The 18,978-nt window shown below is 34.4% G+C and overlaps 2 protein-coding genes across 2 annotated transcripts; one reads left to right on the top strand and one right to left on the bottom strand.

Annotated features, from left to right (window-relative positions):
• The first annotated feature begins 4,552 nt into the window (after nucleotides 1–4,552).
• On the top strand, nucleotides 4,553–8,619 carry LOC107793650 (uncharacterized). Its single transcript, XM_016616044.2, has 5 exons — nucleotides 4,553–5,313; nucleotides 5,405–5,894; nucleotides 6,476–6,685; nucleotides 6,997–7,088; nucleotides 7,776–8,619. Exons 1-5 carry the CDS (start codon nucleotides 4,697–4,699, stop codon nucleotides 8,458–8,460), a joined length of 2,094 nt encoding a protein of 697 aa, XP_016471530.2. The 5' UTR covers nucleotides 4,553–4,696; the 3' UTR covers nucleotides 8,461–8,619.
• A 1,003-nt stretch (nucleotides 8,620–9,622) lies between these two features.
• LOC107793653 (aldehyde dehydrogenase family 2 member C4) lies at nucleotides 9,623–15,961 on the bottom strand. Its single transcript, XM_016616048.2, has 9 exons — nucleotides 15,711–15,961; nucleotides 14,361–14,503; nucleotides 11,839–12,222; nucleotides 11,366–11,455; nucleotides 11,087–11,260; nucleotides 10,853–10,990; nucleotides 10,612–10,749; nucleotides 10,462–10,523; nucleotides 9,623–10,073 (listed from the first exon to the last, which is right to left on the bottom strand). Exons 1-9 carry the CDS (start codon nucleotides 15,808–15,810, stop codon nucleotides 9,866–9,868), a joined length of 1,437 nt encoding a protein of 478 aa, XP_016471534.2. The 5' UTR covers nucleotides 15,811–15,961; the 3' UTR covers nucleotides 9,623–9,865.
• Nucleotides 15,962–18,978: the final 3,017 nt, after the last annotated feature.

Raw genomic sequence — 18,978 nt, 5'->3', positions numbered from 1 at the left:
AGTACATAAAACCAACTAGATTCGAATACCCACTGGAATTGTAGCGGGCTCACAATAATCTACTGCGCAGAAGATCCATATCATCTTGTAGAAGTATTCTTGCATTCATTAAAAGATATAGCACCTCTGGCAAAAGGGACGTGAGTACATGTGGAATAGTACTCGCATGTAAGGCAAACAGAATAACATATGAAATCATGGTAATTCAAATAAGAGGTATACAAAGTACATCAAGAACTATGAAATATCCCATAGATTCACATTTCAAGTCTAGTTATGCTTACATCATTTTAAACTTCGTTTAGGATTAACTGAGCCATATGAACTATGCGTGGAATACATAATATAAAGTAATTAAAACAATATGTACAAATAAGGCCAATGAAAGTGGCACCTAATGTCTGCGTTAACAATGTGTCTCACTAGACTGTCTATATCCCTTTCTTATCTTACACCTATACATTTCACTTGTGCGTTTCATAAACCGTTCACATTGTTTACTTACACAATACACCTGTGCATTTCATAGATTGTTCACAGTGTTTACTTATACAATACACCTGTGCATTTCATAGTCCGTTCACAGTATCACCTATACAATACACATGTGCGTTTCATAGACCGTTCACAGTATCACCTATACAATATACATGTGCGTTTCATAGACCGTTCACAGTATCACCTATACAATACACATGTGCGTTTCATAGACTGTTCACAGTGTTTACTTACACGATACACATGTGCGTTTCATAGATAGTTCACAGTATCATATATACAATACACATGTGCATTCCATAGACCGTTCACAGTATCACCTATACAATACATATGTGGGTTTCATAGACTGTTCACAGTAACACCTATACAATACATTTGTGCGTTTCATAGACCGTTCACAGTGTTTACTTACACAATACACTTGTGCGTTTCATAGACCGTTCACAGTATCACCTATACAATACACATGTGTGTTTCATAGACCGTTCACAGTATCACCTATACAATATACATGTGCGTTTCATAGACCGTTAACAGTATCACCTACACAATACACCTGTGCGTTTCATAGACCGTTCACATTATTTACATATACAATACACATGTGCGTTTTATAGATCGTTCACAGTATCACCTATACAATACACATGTGCATTTCATAGACCGTTAATAGTATTACCCATACAATACACATGTGCATTTCATAGACCATTCACAGTGTTTACTTACACAATACAAATACAGATGTGTGTTTCATAGACCGTTCACAGTGTTTACTTACACAATTCACTTGTGCGTTTCATAGACCGTTCACAGGATTACATATACAATACACCTATGCATTTCATAGACCATCCATAGGGTTGACATAACACCTCATTATGCATATGACCATATATAAACTCAAAGAGACATGATTAACAGTACATTTAAGGTCGTAAGTTCCCGGATCATTGGAACACTTCATGTTCATGCTCATCATGGAGAAACATAGCTCATTATATTAGTTAATTTCAATGGCACATGGCCCAAACTCATTTTCACAAGATTCATCACCATTTAGCATAGGACATCTCCCTTTTATCTCGTTATTCACTCACTTGTCATCTTGAGATCATTAGCTAAGTTCATGATTTTTTGGGACTTAACATCGAAGTCATTTACATTTATTATTTTAGAAGCATACATACTATGATTGAAGCCATTGGGACATACAACACCTCATAATTCTCATTTTGAAAAACGGCCACATTCCATGTTCATACTATCACTTACTTGCACTTGCCATGGATGATCACAGGGCATCAAGAACATTTAAAATATGTAGGTACACCTAAGCCTCTCCTCATGAGGGCGTAGGAGCTTATAGCACATTGGAAACACAAATACGAATACGTTCATCTCATAACATTTTCACACCATATATCACTTCATTAGTATTTTCAACTACTTAAACATCATTATTTCATTGGCTCCCTTGGCCATACTTATTATTCTTCATTCATGGCACTGTGGCCGCATATCATATTCCACACTTTCATTTCTTTTCTTTAAGGATTGTCATCATAAACATCATCCTATAGAATACTCTTGAAATACCTCTCCCCCAAAAGGGCAATACACAATTTCAACTCTTGAATATGTAAGAACTCACAACATATTAGAAATACCTACCAAGCATAACATTAGTTAGAACAACCACATTTGGACATGACTTGAGTACATAAGCTTTTGGACAATTCTATTTTCGGAGTCAATTTGGAATAATTGAACCAGGGCTCATTTCATAATCTTTCACACATAATTTCATTTCATTGACGCTATTAGCCACAAGTATAACTTTCATTATTTGCACGCTGTCCACACTTTATATCAACTACTCACTACTTCTACTTTCAAGCATCTTTATAGATTATTGACAACAAAGAATCTTTAATCCCGATATTTAGTACACATATGAGCAATTAAGAGTCTTAAGTACCTTGAGATTTCTTACACAATTTGGCATAATAGCCTTCACTTGAAACATGACTTGAAGTCATAACATTTTAATACCCAATATATGCTTTGAACACATTCCCGAAGGATAAAATCCTATGATAAGAGCATCCGGAATACATTGTGAACATATACCTTTCAACACAAAGCTTATTTGGGATAATTAATTTATAATAAATAACTCAGAACTTACAAGAACATCGTGTGATTTAATTCTAGGAGAGAAGTTTAGCCAACATACCTTGATGGAGCTCTTTAGTGATACTAAAACCTCCCACTACTCTTACAACTTCAATCTACATCAACATAATTCAATTGGACCAATATTAGTAAACATTTCTAGGTTTTTGATCATTTTGGCATTTTATCAAACACCTAGAGTGCATAGCATTTAACTACCTCTAGTAATCGTATTTCTTCATCCAACAATCCCTCATTCCTACCAACATGAGATACTACAACATCCTTTGTCCACTAACTACATTCTTAGCACCATTATAATTATCAATGAACTCACATCCACCAAATTTTACTAATTAACTCATTACAAAATCTCTACAACATTCAATAATCTAGGTTAAGCACTAGTGGTTTCCAATCACCATCCCATAAGTTTTAATACTTAATTCATACTCATATTCCCATAATATATCCATACATATAAGTCTAAGGGTGTAGAATTACCTTTTGGAAAAAATCTTGCAAAACCCTCCTTTGAGTTCTTGAAGAACTTTCTTGAAAATTTATGTATTTTATCAAAGATTGAGTTAGTTTTAGGGTGGAATTGATGGAATGAAACACCAAATTAGTAGGGATTACTCACCTTGAAGATGGAGGGAGTTGGAGGTCTTGAGAGAGTGGAGGAAAACCCCAAAATTCGGCCAAGAAAAATGGGATAAAATGAACCCCGAATGAGTATATAGCGTTTCGGGTGCCACAGGTGGCGTGGGGCGTTGCCTGTGGCGTTGGTTCCAGTACCTAAAAGAAATCCCAGTGCCAGGGATGGCGATGGGAAATCGTTTCTATCTTGCCCGAAAATGGGTATAACTCTCTCATACGATGTCTGAATTCGACGATTCTTTTTGCTATGGCTCTGTAATTTCAATATGGATCTAATGCTTCAATCAAAACTGAATTTGAAGCTCATTTGCTTAATGTGATACCACTTATACTCGAAGAAATGACATCGTTGAAACATTTTTGATGTCAAAATAATGCGGTTCCACCACATAGGTCTCCTTTGATACTCGAATACGTTATTCCCGAATACCGTTGTTGCACTTTAAAATCTTAAATCATTAGAGAAATTCTAATGGGGCCTTACTTCCTTGAGCCTTTTTTCTCGTTTTCTTCTTATTTTTTTCTTCTTTTCAGATCATTTATTTTTTGCCCAAATCATATTATTATTATTATTATTATTATTATTATTATTATTATTATTATTATTATTATTATTATTATTATTATTATTATTATTATGTGAAATATAACCATTAACAAACCAAATTATTACATCTCTTGAGCTCCTATTACTACAGTACACTCAAATCTTCGGTTAGACCTCCAAATACAATTATATTATTGTTATTGTTGTATGATTTAACATATTTTTGAATTCGTAAGTTTCATTTCATAATAACCAAAAACTTGTATAAAAAATTGTATCAAATTCTCATTGAATTTTTGACTTTCTTACCGTCTTTCTTTTTCTTTTTCTTATGATAGTAATAACAACAATAAGTCAAATATAATTCTACATCTATCTTGAGAAGATAAAGAGACTATTTGCAATATTTCATCATAATAGTATTCGAGCACTTTTATATCTATCTCATGTCATTATTTTTGAATGAAATGGATTAACATTGTTTGTTTTTTTTCGTTTATAGTAAGTCCAAGCTCAGCTTAATTTTTGCCAACTAATGGCCTGTAGGGAAGTTACCTTTTACACCTCGAAGTTAATTTGCCGTAGCCGTTAGCCCGTTTTATCTTATCTCCAAATTCAAACTTCAAATCTACAATTATTAATACCGCCCTCTCCATTTTTGAAATTGTATAACGGCCCCTTCTTCCTCAACCCCCCCCCCCCCCCCCCAACGGGATTTTCTCTGCAAATCTCTCCAATAAATCCTTTCGAAATTCCTAAAATTGAAACCCCTTTTTGCTCTGAATTCCTATATTTATATTTATTGCTGCAATGGCGACTCTTACTCCTGGAATTCTACTAAAGCTACTCCAATCCATGAACACCAGTACACGTGTCACCGGCGACCACCGCACGCCACTCCTTCAAGTTATCGGAATCGTCCCGGCGCTTTCCACTTCCGATTCACTCTGGCCCCACCACGGCTTCTACGTACAACTCTCCGATTCCCTCAACTCCACTTACGTCTCCCTCTCCGACCGCGACACCGATCTCATCCTCACTAACCGGCTTCAGCTCGGTCAATTCGCTCATGTTGACCGGTTTACCTTTGATTCCCCTCCTGTTCCACGCGCTGTGAACCTCCGCCCTATTGCTGGTCGCCATGGCTTTATCGGGTCGCCTGAGCCCTTAGTTGCTAAAATATCAAATGGAGGGTTTCTCATCCAGCCCGTTTCAGATTCGGATCCTATTTCTGTTTATTTGTCAAAAAATGGAAGAACAGAGTCGGGTTCTGGCCCTGGTCCAAAAGATGGGAAGGAAAAAGTTAGGGTTAGAGAAGTACTTGCACCAAAAGAAAATGTTGAAATTAAGGACGATTTGAAGAAAAGTTCTTCTGAAAATGTTCATCAACCGAGGAGATTTTCGTCTCCAGCATCGGCAAAGCAAAGGTCAGTACTCAGTAACTGCATTTTACAATACAGATGTGGGGATCAGTTGGACCTTCTGTTTAATTAACATTTCCTTTTGTTTAATTCACAGGTCAGTATCAGCAGGGAAGAAGAATGTGGGAAGTGGTGAAAGGGATCCATCACCGGCCGTTAAAGTCAAGAGATCGGCATCACCAGTGCCTTCAAAGTGTGTTGTACCAAGTTTGGCGGCTGCAAAAGAAGAGAATAGAAGCACAGCAAAAGAAGCAGCTATTATAGTGCCATCAAGGTACAGGCAGCCGTCGCCTACAGCGACGAGAAGGCAAGCAAGTCCGCTGGTGGCCAGAAGGATGTCGTTGTCGCCTGGACGACGGTTATCTGGTGGTGTTAAGGTTTCACCAGCTGTGGATTCGTCTGGGAAAAAGAAAATGGCTGCTATTGCTGCTGGTATTTCTAAAGTTTCTGAGGCGATTGTGGGGTCCGGTAAATCGAGTAGGAAGAACTGGGATGAAGGGCCAACGAGCAGTGGTGACTCTTTTGAACAAACAGAGAAGGTTTTCTCAAAGAAAAAAACGGATATTCAGGCAATTCTGAGAACTCAGGTGATATTTGTTGATAATCTCTTGTTTTTATGGAAATCCGATTACTTCATGATTGTTTTTTTGTCTCGTAAGACGATGAAGCAATGCGTGGCCATGAGTTTATCGCTTCAGAGCTGAAGCCATATGCCTATAAGAAGTGTGTACTTCAAACAATGATGTGCAAAGCGATTACAATGAAGAGTGGTTGGTTCTTTGAATATCAATTTGAGGAGTTGGATTAGTATCGGGATTATAGTACACTAGATATTGAAATTAATTAGGATTTAATTGTAATTTGATCTTTACCGTACTAAATTCATGTGTTTGGTATTTTTTAATATTGTGAAATTGTAAGCTTGAGCTATATGTATTAGTTGAAAATTAATTCAGAATATGTTCTACACTCCCTAAATTTGTGCCATTTTGTCACAAAAGAATAGTGGATGCTACACCCAGCACCCATTGAATTAAACCACTAGCTGCCTTCCAACATACTCTTACTATAAACGCGTATGATATGATACTTTTGCTTATGTTAAATTTTGGCACTAGTTATTAGTTTCTGATTGATAATGGCTTAAGCAACTATGTTCATTTTCCAGGCTGCTATTTCGAGGCGTCTGAGTGATGTAAGCAGTCATGCTGATGATTTTGGAAGTGAAGCGAAAGTAAAATCTGGTGTTGCTGAAAATTCCTCTGACGCTGAAAAGACTAAAAATGTAGCTCCAGTCATTCCAGTTCATGAGAAGAAGTGGACTGATGGAAGTGTATCGCTAAATGCCGTGTCCTCTGAACTCGCAAAGCTTGGAAAGGTATGGACGGAAGCTTTTAATTTGAAAGTGCTACTATCCTGTATTAGCTAGTTTTGCATCTGCTGATTGCATTGAGCTAGAGCAAAACCATAATAATCTTTTTGTGGAAATAATTGAAGTTTATTCTTCTCATTTGTGACTAAGAATGATAACTCGATCCGTCTTGGTGCTGGTGCATGCATACTAATCTTTCCTTATTGCAAAATGCAAATGGTTTTGGAGAAGATTAATGAATTTAGCTGAATTTATTTGGCTGTGTGTTTTATTTATATATATTAATGATGATTCAAATGGTCAATTTGTTGGTGTAGGAGGCTATGCAAAGGAGAATAATTGCTTCAACAGCTGCAGCTGAAGCCTTGGAAGAGGCCCTTGCCACTGAGACTATTGTGAGAAATTTGAGGTAAATGTCATCATCCCTTAGAGCTTTGCCATCTCATTTTTATGCCAAAACGTATGACAACTTTATTGGATGAAAAAGACTATTGTGAGAAATTTGAGGTAAAATGTCATCATCCCTTAGAGCTTTGCCATCTCATTGTTATACCAAAACGTATGACAACTTTATTGGATGAAAAAGAAAGCTAGTCAATAAGGATTTACCTAGTCAATAAGGAGCTTTACCTATGGTAATTTGGATGAAAAAGAAAGCTACACTTTTTTTGCCTTCTGTGGAGTTGGAGGGAGGGAGGGGGATGGTTAGAATGCGTCTAACTTCTCGTCATCTTGAGCACATTCAAACTAATGTAGCCGCTGACTCATAAATCGATGCTATAATGAATTTGTTGATCTTTTTGTTTAGTTATATATACCAGGTTCTTGAACATTGTCGATGTTGTTAAAAGAAACTATTCAGCATAATTCTTTTCTAGAGAGGAAAACACAGTTGGGACTTTAATGAAATTAAAATGTATGCACTTCTTTGACGAAATTTTCTGTTTTCCAAAATAGGAAATAAAAAAGGGAGCATAAAGGAAAGAGAGGAAACATTTCATTGCTTAAAACATGCAAATGGGAATTGAGAAATTCTTGTTGGACAAAACTTTCTAGATTTCTCTTTCATTTTCTTAATTCTGTCTACTTTTTGCAGTATGTTTTCAGATCTACGCTCAACATCCAACCCAAAAAACCCTCTTCCAACTATTGATCGTTTCATGTCAATTTACGAAGATGTAGTGAAATCAACAAATGTTGTTGAATCAATCACCAGCAATCGTGGGGTGCAAAAATATAGTGAGAATATGATAATGGAACAACCAAAATCATCACTTCTTTGGGTGGAGGCTGCTCTGGCAACTGATCTTGAAATTGTCTCTCTTTTGACAAATCAGAACAGTGGAACTCAATCAGCATCACTGACAAGCTCTCCAATATATCAATCAGCAAAAACATCTAATAAGAATCCTTCGATTGTTTCAACAGGAACTGGAACTTGGACAAGAGGTAATGGGATGAATGACACAGTAGAACTTGCAAAGAAGTTGCAATCTGAGATGCAAATGTGGTTCATCACATTTGTTGAAGAGTCATTAGATGCAGGTTTTCGTGTGTTCAAGAATTGCTCCTTGGCTTCTGATGGAGGTTCCAACTGTGGTTCAATTACAGCTATTTTATCACAACTCAAGCGAGTCAACGCCTGGTTGGATCGCGTAGTCTCAAAAAAGGATGAGCAATTGATGCAGAAGATAGAGTGCTTGAAACGGAAAATTTACGGATTTGTCATTCAGCATGTAGGAACAACTGCTGAAAATTCAATTCCCACATCTGCATCCTAAAATTTGTGTTCCTCTTTTAGTTTTTTTTTTTCTCTTTCTTCATTGTAAGAATAACAAGTACTATTTCATCACTTTTAGCGGAATTGAAGAATTTCTCCATTCTTCAAAGTAGAATAATATTTTTTTCCTTTTGTGCTAATTGGATACATTGGTTTTGTTTCTTATCACTGTTTTTTGCATCAACGTGCCCTTGGTATGTTTTTTGTTGTTGATCATTACACTGTTTTTATGTATCAACGTTTCCTATTCCTATCTAAAGAGCCCAAGTCAGCTGCTTGACCTTGTTTTAATGTACAATGCATCTATACCTGCATTGGAATTGAACTCAACCACAACTTGGGGGCATCTGATATCAATTATCAAAATTCAGTTGAGGAATATGTGCGAAAAAAGCGACTTTATCTGCAGATACATTGATACTGTGAAAGATTGCAACCGTGAAGTCATGTTCTTGATAGAAAGATGTGTCTGAAAAGTCAAGTCTTTGCCTTTAACTTTCATTAACAGTTGACGATTACATTGTCTACATCATATGAGAGCTAAGTGCAGCACCATCAGTAGGTCCAAATCCTGTTACGACATTGATCGCATCATTAGGAATTCCTGCCCGTGTTTAAAAACTTGCTCTGGAACGAGGATTTCGCGTGGAATGGGTGCAACCTCAGGCTCACGAAGGCGCGGTTCTGGTTCTCTCTTCCCTGACCTCATTTTAAAGGAATGTGGATCTACTCTTGCATTGGACTTAACTCAGGGAAAGCTGGGAATTTTTCTCACAAATAGCCACTTTTCAGCCCCCCATAATTGAAAAAATAGCCATTGTCCTGAAATTGAGTGAAACTTTAGGACAATGATTATTTTTCAAAGACAAGGCTAAAAAGTGAACAATGAGCGCATTTGATCTCAATTATCTAATGTTAACAGACGGCTCAATCACTTGACCCGAGGGTCTATCGGATACAACCTCTCTACCACATATAAGGTGTAAGGTCTGCATACACCCTGCCTGCTCCATACCCCACTTGTGGGATCACATTCGACATATTTTTATTGTAATAGAAGGTTCAACAGGATCAAATCCAATTCACCAATATATAGGGGAAATTAGGAGTCATTTATATATTAGAATTGAGAAAGAAAAAAAAAAAAGCAACTATATTGGAAGGAGATGAAACACAGTCACACTGAATTTTCTATTCCCAAAAAACAAAGGCACTTAAACAGCCCAATGGATGTACCTCAAATAACAAAATTTTATTGTCTGGTTATATAAGTATATAACATGAGATGAGATATTATATATCAATAGTATTCTCTTTGCTGCACTTTATGCCTGTAAAATTTACAGCCAAGGGGAGTTGTAAATGGGAGTGGCTACAGATTTAACTTGAAGATACTTATGAAGTCCTCACATTCCCAAATCCCTTTCAAAGCCGTCGCTTTTGTATCCTCCATATGGACAATCCGGATCGAAAGCAAAGTAACAGTTTATCCAGATAACTCCAACTCGAATCGATCTTGAAACTGTGTTGGCAATGTTCAAATTATTGGTCATAACACCAGCTGCTAATCCATACTGTGTACAATTAGCTCTCTTGATCACTTCCTCTACCGTCCTGCCATTTGTCACATCATTAACGATATGATTTAAGTTAGTTACACTGATATCACGTTAGAAGGGGAGTCTTAGCGTAACTGGTAAAGTTGTTGTCATGTGATCAGGAGGTCACGGGTTCGAGCCGTGGAAACAACCTCTTACAGAAATGCAGGGTAAAGCTATCTACAATAGATCCTTGTGGTCCGACCTTTCCCACTCCGCTCATAGCGGGAGTTTAGTGCACCAGACTGCCTTTTATACTGATGTTAGTTACTATTTTATCTTGTTATCAATTAAGTGTTAATTGTATTATAAAGATTCATACGTCAGTGCATAGAACTTAAACTTCGATATGATTTAAGTTGAACATTTACTCTTTGGAATTGCTAATAAGGGAGTGAACTTACTTGAACTTCATTACTGATAAAACAGGTCCAAATATTTCTTCTTTTGCAATTATCATATGATCCTGCCAAAATCATTAAGAAGATATATGACACACTGTATATTTGATCTCAGCATTCAAATGCAAAAAAGGGTAATTTTCGAATACTTACTTCTACACCGGTGAATATGGTTGGCTCAATGAAATAACCCTTCCGATCCAACGCGTTGCCCCCGGTTAACAATGTTGCCCCCTCCCTCTTTCCATGTTCAATGTATGACAGTACTCTCTCAAACTGTTTCTTATCAACCTGCATCAGATAAACAGCGAGTAACAGTAAAATGCGGTGACTATATTTACGATTTTGGTGATGGCAAGTATCAACATGTTAAAAGAACAGTTCAAATGCATACTTGAGGTCCTTGATGAGAATTTGGATCAAAAGGATCGCCAACCACCCATGTTTTCGTTATCTCTTCCAATTTCTTGAGAAATTTATCGTAAATTCCTTCTTGGATGAAAAGACGAGATCCAGCCACACAAACTTCTCCCTGATAAAAAAGAATTGAAAGTGAGGTAACATTACCTCTCTGATATGTTTGAGAAATAATAAGGAATCAGAATGAAAAGTATGAAATTCAGTTTACCTTGTTATATAAAATTCCAATTAGAGCAAGAGGTGCAACTTTTTCAACATCTACATCGTCGAATACTATAAAAGGCGACTTGCCTCCTAATTCTAGTGAGACAGGTTTCAAATTGCTCAGCGCTGCAGCTTGCATTACTAGACGCCCTACTTCTGTCGAACCTGTGAAGCTTATCTGAATAAAGCACACAATTATTAGCTGGTATGATTTTCCAAGGCAGTACTCTAACTTTCAATTGCCGTTCTTTTTTCATGTACGAATATGTAAAACAGGAATCACCTTGTCTACGTCCATGTGCGAGCAAAGTGCAGCACCAGCAGTAGATCCAAATCCTGTCACGACATTGATCACGCCATCGGGAACACCAGCCTGTTTCAAGAAAGTAACATTGAAGAAGAGCTTAAGGTATGACCAGAGGCGGATTCAGGATTTAGATTTATGGGTTCAACTTTTAAGATTCTCAGCATTGAACTCACTGTTAAAATTATGGGTTCAGATCTATTATATGTTGAGATTTTAGTAGGTTTTTACATATATATCTATATTTTGTATCAAACGTTATGAGTTCAGATGAACACGTAGCCAAAAGGCTACATACGCCCCTGAAGGTATCCCTTGATCCGAGGGTGAGCTATGACCCGACCCAGCCCGGCTTGCGTAGTTCCAACAACTGGCGAGGAGCATCTTAGTAAACGATCGTGCCTGATCGGACATAAAAGTTTCACAATGCATATGAAAAATGGAAAATTTACCTGCTTAGCCAATTGAGCATAATAGAGAGCAGAAAGAGGGGTTTGTTCGGCCGGTTTGACAACCATAGTACAACCAGCTGCTAATGCAGGGCCAACCTTCATAACAAACATCTGAGTTGGGAAATTCCAAGGGATAATGTGTCCGACAACGCCAATTGGTTCGAGCAACGTGTATCCTTGTATGTCGCGTGACATTTTGAGAGTCGTCCCATGAATTTTATCCGCTGCACCAGCATAATAACGCATAAATTGCGCTGCACTAGGGATGTCCGTGTTCTTTCCAGCAGCAAATAACTTTCCTGCATCCATTGAATCCAATGCAGCTATTTCCTCTGCATTTTCTATGATTAAGTCCGCAAACTTCAGCATTATATTTCTCCTCTCCTGATTGTAATCACAGAACAAAAGTAAGAGAATGCAGTAATTTCTTGATCACTAAAAGAAGGCTATATTTTTTTTTTGGTATATCTTAGACAGGGCAAACAATCATAGACGATGAAGAAAAACCAACTCATTTAGGATTGTGACATAAACTGAATATTTGCAAGTGAATACATAACAATTAAGATAAACGCTCCGATAACGATCTTGCTGCTACAACATTTGACTAAGGGAACAAGGCAAACACAAGGTAATGATAACAATAGCCACTAGATGTATAATATATATATTAATTCATATATTATATGTGTATAACCGTCAGGGGCGGAGCTAGACCTTCGGATACGGGTTCGGCTGAACCCAGAGGCGGACCCAGGATCTGAAGGTCGCGGACGCACTTTTGGATTCAACCAGAATCTACTTTGTGTATAGGGTCCACTACAAATATATCACTATTTTCTAAAGATATATACATATATACATGAAATTTTTGCCGAATTGTACAGGTGCCGGTGACCCCTCTCGGTATAACGTAGGTCCGCCTTTGGCTGAACCTAGTAACTTTTGTCCAAACCCTGTATTTGTCTTAAAGAATTATTGAATTATGCACAAATTATTAATTTAGAACCCAATAACTTAAAAAATTAGAATACTGAACTCATAGTTTCAACTCCTAGCTCCGCCTTTATAACCATGTATAGTAAGTGTATATTCTATGTATACAGGTCAGAAAAAGTAAACAGTAAATTCGGCCGGCTAAAAACCCCTATGAATATTATAAAATTGTAACATGTTATAAAATTAACATATTTATGTCGCTATAAAATTATGTCATTAAAAAAAAATAAAAAATTAAAGTTAATTATTTTTAAATATAAGAAAATATCATTATTTAAAAGAGTTTAGTGTCACATAAAATGTAACATAGGGAGTACAAACGACTAAAAGAATAATGAAGGAGAGGAAAAAACTGTCTTTTTAGTAATATTTTTCTCTAGATCCAATGCAAAGCAATATTGTAAGATTCATTATAATTTCCAGCTTTTCAAAGTCTAAAAATATATTATAAATTTTCTATCCTGTTGGCTGTAACGTTACCATCATTATAAATATAGTGTCCAACTTTATCTTCCTTTTCTTTTCTCACTGTGGTCACCTCAACATATTTTAGATTAAGTGGGAATTTATTACTATTAATAGAAGAAACCAAAGGCAGATTTTGGAAAATAAAATTGACACTTTAATCAAAAAGAGAAAAGTTAGGCTTGACACTCTTCTTCGTTGACTGTCCATTAAGTGGTACATTAGAACACGTTTAGCGACTAATTAATCATTTCATACTTGAAATTCTTAAAAGGTATCTTTTACTTTACTGAAAATATTCATTGACTATATTTCTCTATTTGTATATAATTATTTAAAGAAAAAAATAAAAGAAGAATCATAAAGAGGAATATTAATGTTTACTACTTCCTCTATCTTCTGTCTTTTAAGATTTTTAGACACCTCTTAGTAAAATTATTTAATAGCTTTATTTGGTAGAATATTTATTTAAACTATTCTTATCTGTATTTATTTAAACTATTCTTATCTTTCCTTAAATATTACACTTAGTTCACACTTCGCTAATTAAAAAAACAAAAGGTAAATTTAGAATAAAAAATAAGTAAATGACTATTTTTGTCTTATATCAAATATTTTAAAACGAATTAAATTTACTATGGTAACTAATCCTCAGCTCTTTTAAGTTACATGTTCTATATTAATAATTTTTACATATAAATGGATTCTTAAAGATAAATGCAGAGTTAGTCGAACCCGAACTTCAATGCTAGCTCCGCCCCCGATAATTATTAGGATCACCTGTTAAAGTAGGTAATTTGTTTTAAATATAGGTTAATAATCACTTTTTATGAATGGCTACCTATAATTATCTTTTAATTATTGAAAAATTAACCTATATAGCCGCCCACCTAATTTCTTAAATTATAAATAGTCGGCGAATGTATAACTATGTATAATCAATGTATAATGTATGTATACCAGCTAGAAAAAGTAAACATTGAATCTGGATGGCTATTTGTGTAACATAATATTTCACGTGAACCCAAAAGCTTTGGTTAGACAGAATATAAATGTACCAAGGGGGATAAACGAGGCCAAGGGCCATTGTCAAATGCTTCACGGGCAGCTTTGACAGCCAAATCAATATCAGCTTTCTCTCCTTCAGCAATTCTTGCAATCACCTCCTCATTTCTTGGATCTATCGTTTCAAACGTATTTCCTGCACATATTCAGAAAACTAAGCACATGGTACAAAAAACATTTATAGATTTCTAAACGTACAATTAAGTATTCTCTCCGTCCCAATTTATGTAGCACCATTTGATATAGAATTTAAGAAAGAAAAAAAAATTGAAAGTTGAAATCTAAAACCAACCTTAAATTTTTGTGTTGCTATAAATCATTTCATTAAGAGTAAAAGGAAAATGATGAATTTAAATTGTTAAGTAATCATCTTTTTGACACACACTAAAAAGGAGGAAAAAAATCTTTTCTGCCGAACTCAATCGCTTTTGCTTAAAGGCTGCATTTATTTCAGAAAATTCATTCAATATGTATAAATATTTAACTACAAACCCAAATTAAAACAAGATATGAGTTCTGTGGTAAATTTAGAATTTATAAACTTTAAATCCTAATTCCGATAGTGAAAAAGTCTATATCCACGTGGTAAAATGTGGGTAACTGTATCCTTTTTCATTTATGATTACTGATTAAACTTTACTGCTTTACACTTTAGAACTCTCTTTAACATCATCTATATCTGATATCCCTTCGTTAGAAAAGCTAAATTTTTTTTTGAACTGATTATTATGTTATGTATGCTATAATATATATCTTTTATAATAGCAGTTCACTATCACAGTCAAAAAATATCGAAACAAAAGCTGTTATAAAATATATTTTTTTGAGATCTTAAATCCCTTTCCTCTGTTGAGATTCACCCCAAAAAAAATCATCACACAAATGCCCCCCATGAACTTTAGCCAAGAAAAAAAGATAATTTATTTTTTCTTCAAACCATGTCTGGTTTTAGTTCAAAATAATCAACCAAACTCTCATAACCCAAATAACCCATTAACAAATCTTCTAAACCCAAATCCAAACACTTAAAAAAAACAAAAAAGAATCCCTCACACACACACACAAAAGAATTTTGAGTACGGAGTGTTTTCCCTTTAATAGGTATTATACAACACAAATTCGAATTAGTCATGTTCTAAAGTACCAAACACCGAGTGATAAAAATATCAAATACTAGGATCAAGGGATAAAAGCTGCAACAGAAAAGTTGAGCTTAATGGTTTTCCACCCGGTGTTCGATCCCGACCTATTAAAGAATCATAATCATCACATCACACTAATGGTACAAATTAGCTGATTTCATTAACAAACAAAATAGAGGAAAAGCAGAGAAAGAGATTAACCTGAAACAGAATCAACGAATTCGCCATTGATAAAGAGTTGTGTGAACTTAATCTTTGGAATTTGGAAGTGACATTCTAAATTGCCGTTAGATTGCACCATCTTTTTTCTTTTTTCTTTTTTTTTTTGAGAATGTCAACTGCTGCTATTGTCTTATGGGATTAGAAGAAAGAAGCAAATGCATATTTACAGCATATATATAGGCTTAGAATCTGAGGGGTTATTTTCTCGTGGGGTGCGGTTAAAGAAATATGACTTATAAGGTGGCGTTTTCTTCAACTATTTAAGTAATTACTTTATATTACATTCAAAATATGTGTACATTATTATTCTAGTTTAACGTATTAAAAAGGTTATTTATTAATTTTATTAAGTTATCATAGAGATTATATGTAACTCTTTTATACAAGATTTGATTACATAAATGTAGAATAATTATTATTTTTATTAAGTTACCAATTAATGATTATCATAGAAATTATTTATAATTTTTTTATAAGTGATATGATTAATATAAATATAGAATTGAATGTCTAGCTTCAAACATTAAAGAAGTGCTCATAAAAAAAAAATCAGTACTTCAGTCAAACAATAAGAAAGATTTTGTTTTTTATTCCCTTAAGAATGTGAAAGAAACTTTTTTCTTTCTTGATTTTGGTAGAAATTTTTGTTGATAATTCTTTATAAAATTTGTTTGATAATTTTCGAAGTAAACGCCAATGTAGCAGCCCGAGATATATGGTCTTGGTCAATAAAGACTACTACTTGCTATTTTTAAAAGTTATCTAAGGAGGTCGATTGGCTCTTGACTTTTGAGGATGTGACATACTCGAGATTTTTTATAAAAAATGTCAATTTTTGAATACATGAACAAATGAATATATTATTATAATAACAAATATTTTTTTTATATTTATACTTAATATTTTTATTTTCTTAAATATGTATTTTGGAGGATGAATACCACTATTAGGTATTGACGGTGGCGGCCCAAATGAAAAAATGCGTCGCGACCAATGAACAGTTGTACTTTTTGTCACATGAGGTTTCTCGGTACCTGTACTTATAACTTTAGTTTTCGCGAAAGAATAGCCAAACAATAGAAAAATATAAAAGAAGAAGGAAATAAGGGTGTGTTTGGTACGAAGAAAAATATTTTTCTAAAAAATAATGTTTTCATGAAAAATGAGTGGTTTTATAACTTATTTTCATTTGTTTGGTTGGTGAGTGGAAAACGTTTTCCGAAAAATAATTTCTAGTGTTTGGTTAGAGAGTAGAAAATAAAGTACTTATTTTATTGAAATGAAAGAAAATAATTTTTCTACATCATGAAAAGAAAATGTATACGGATAAAACCGAGCCCATGAGAGGACTCGTCTTCCGATGAAGCAAACGAAGCAAGAGACGTAACGGCAGGGAACCAGAACCGAGACCAAGAGCCCCTCGAGCCGGAGTCCGGGCAAAGCGCACAACATCGGGAGTATCACGAGTTCCAAAGTTATGAGTTCAGAAGTTTATGTGTTTGGAAGTTTGCGGGTTTAGAAATTATAGAATTTACGATTTTGAAAGTTTGCGGGTTCGAAATGTTAGTGTTTCAGAAGTTTATGAAATTTGTGGGTTCGCAAGATTGTTGGCTCGAAATTTTATGCTTCATGTTTATTATATCTAAATTATTTATGAATACTCTTGAGAAATCATTTTCCTTAATTTGCGTACCAAACATAGAAAAATGAATAATATTACTACTTTTTTTCTAAGAAAATATTTTCCACGAAAAAAATATTTTCCGTTATACCAAACACACCCTAATTGAAGAAGAAAATATAGAAAACGAAAGAAAACGGAAAAACTATATTTAGACGTATGTTGAAATTACGATCATTAAATTATATCTCCAATTATGTAAATTGAAAGGTACTTTTGTTGTTCAAAATTTCAAATTATTGGAATAGAACAAGAATTGCTTCTTCTTTTACATGATAATTCACGAGCGGTAAAAATAATTTTAATCTATACATAGTTTTTTAAAATTAGGTGATCTAACTTAGATTTTTTGGCAAAAAGATTATTATATGCATATTATCACCAAAAGGATTCTTCGTGATCTTTCATCTACTATATATATATATTTATATACTGAGAATCACAAAAAGGATTATCCAATAAATGCCGAATGAACTTTGGACAAATTAGCAATTAAAAAAGTTGCAAATGGAGAAAAAACTAACTGTGCTATACGTAACATTTTTTAAAAATAAGGACATCACGATGTGTCATGCAACATGCAGGGGCGAATCGAGCGTAGCTGTGCCGGTATCAGGGGTGTCAAAGGTTCGGTTCGGTCGGTTATTTTATACAATTTATATTATACCAATTTTTCGATTATTCTATTATATATAACTAAAATTGGACTTTTCGAAACCATCCCAATCATGCCGGTTTCTCTTCGGTATCGGTACGGTTCGATTAATTTTCGATATTTTTTTAAATATCATGTAAAATTCACTAATAGAAGTAGAATGCAATAATATATGTTCTTTTATAGGACTTAACAAAACTCTCTAGATACTTTTACTGTTTAAAGGGTGATGAATTAAAAAAATGAAAGATGACTAGAGTATAGATCCATCAACTATTCTACAATAACGTAAAAGAAATCAAACAAAGGCAAAAAAAATATAAATCACACGAGTGGAAAGATATTAACCAAGTTGGGACTCAAGAATAAAGTCTATAGAAGATTAAATATTCAAAAAGATAAATCTAAATTATATGAAAAGAAACATATTCAATACATTATAATTTGCTACTCATAATCACTAGAATACTTTGTGTCTTGTTAATGAAGATACTTGAAATAACTTAGTTTAAGTAGAAGTAGCATAATAGGTTTTAGGAATTAGTATTTTGAGTTTAATTACTTGTTGGCTTGTAACAATTTTCATAATTCCAAGGCCCAAAGAAAAATTTAATGCATTATTATTTTTAAACTCACTACATAAATATATTTTTTACATGTAAAATTTATTCCGTACGGTTCGGTATTTTTGGTTTATTTCATAAAATAAAAAATTTACCCTAATTATCGGTGTAATTATAGATTTATATAAAAAAAAATACGGTTTCTTTAAAAGAAACCTAAAAATCGGTTCAGTGCGGTACGGTTCGGTCGGTTTAGTCAGTTTTCGAATATTTTTTGACACCCCTACATGTATCATATGAATCCAATACTTTTGATTAGAATATAAATTTATGCGTAAAAAGGATCTA

This window comes from Nicotiana tabacum, chromosome 21, assembly GCF_000715075.1.
Source record: "Nicotiana tabacum cultivar K326 chromosome 21, ASM71507v2, whole genome shotgun sequence".
In the NCBI taxonomy this organism is placed as follows: Eukaryota; Viridiplantae; Streptophyta; class Magnoliopsida; order Solanales; family Solanaceae; genus Nicotiana; species Nicotiana tabacum.
This window is presented reverse-complemented; position numbering and strand designations above follow the sequence as displayed.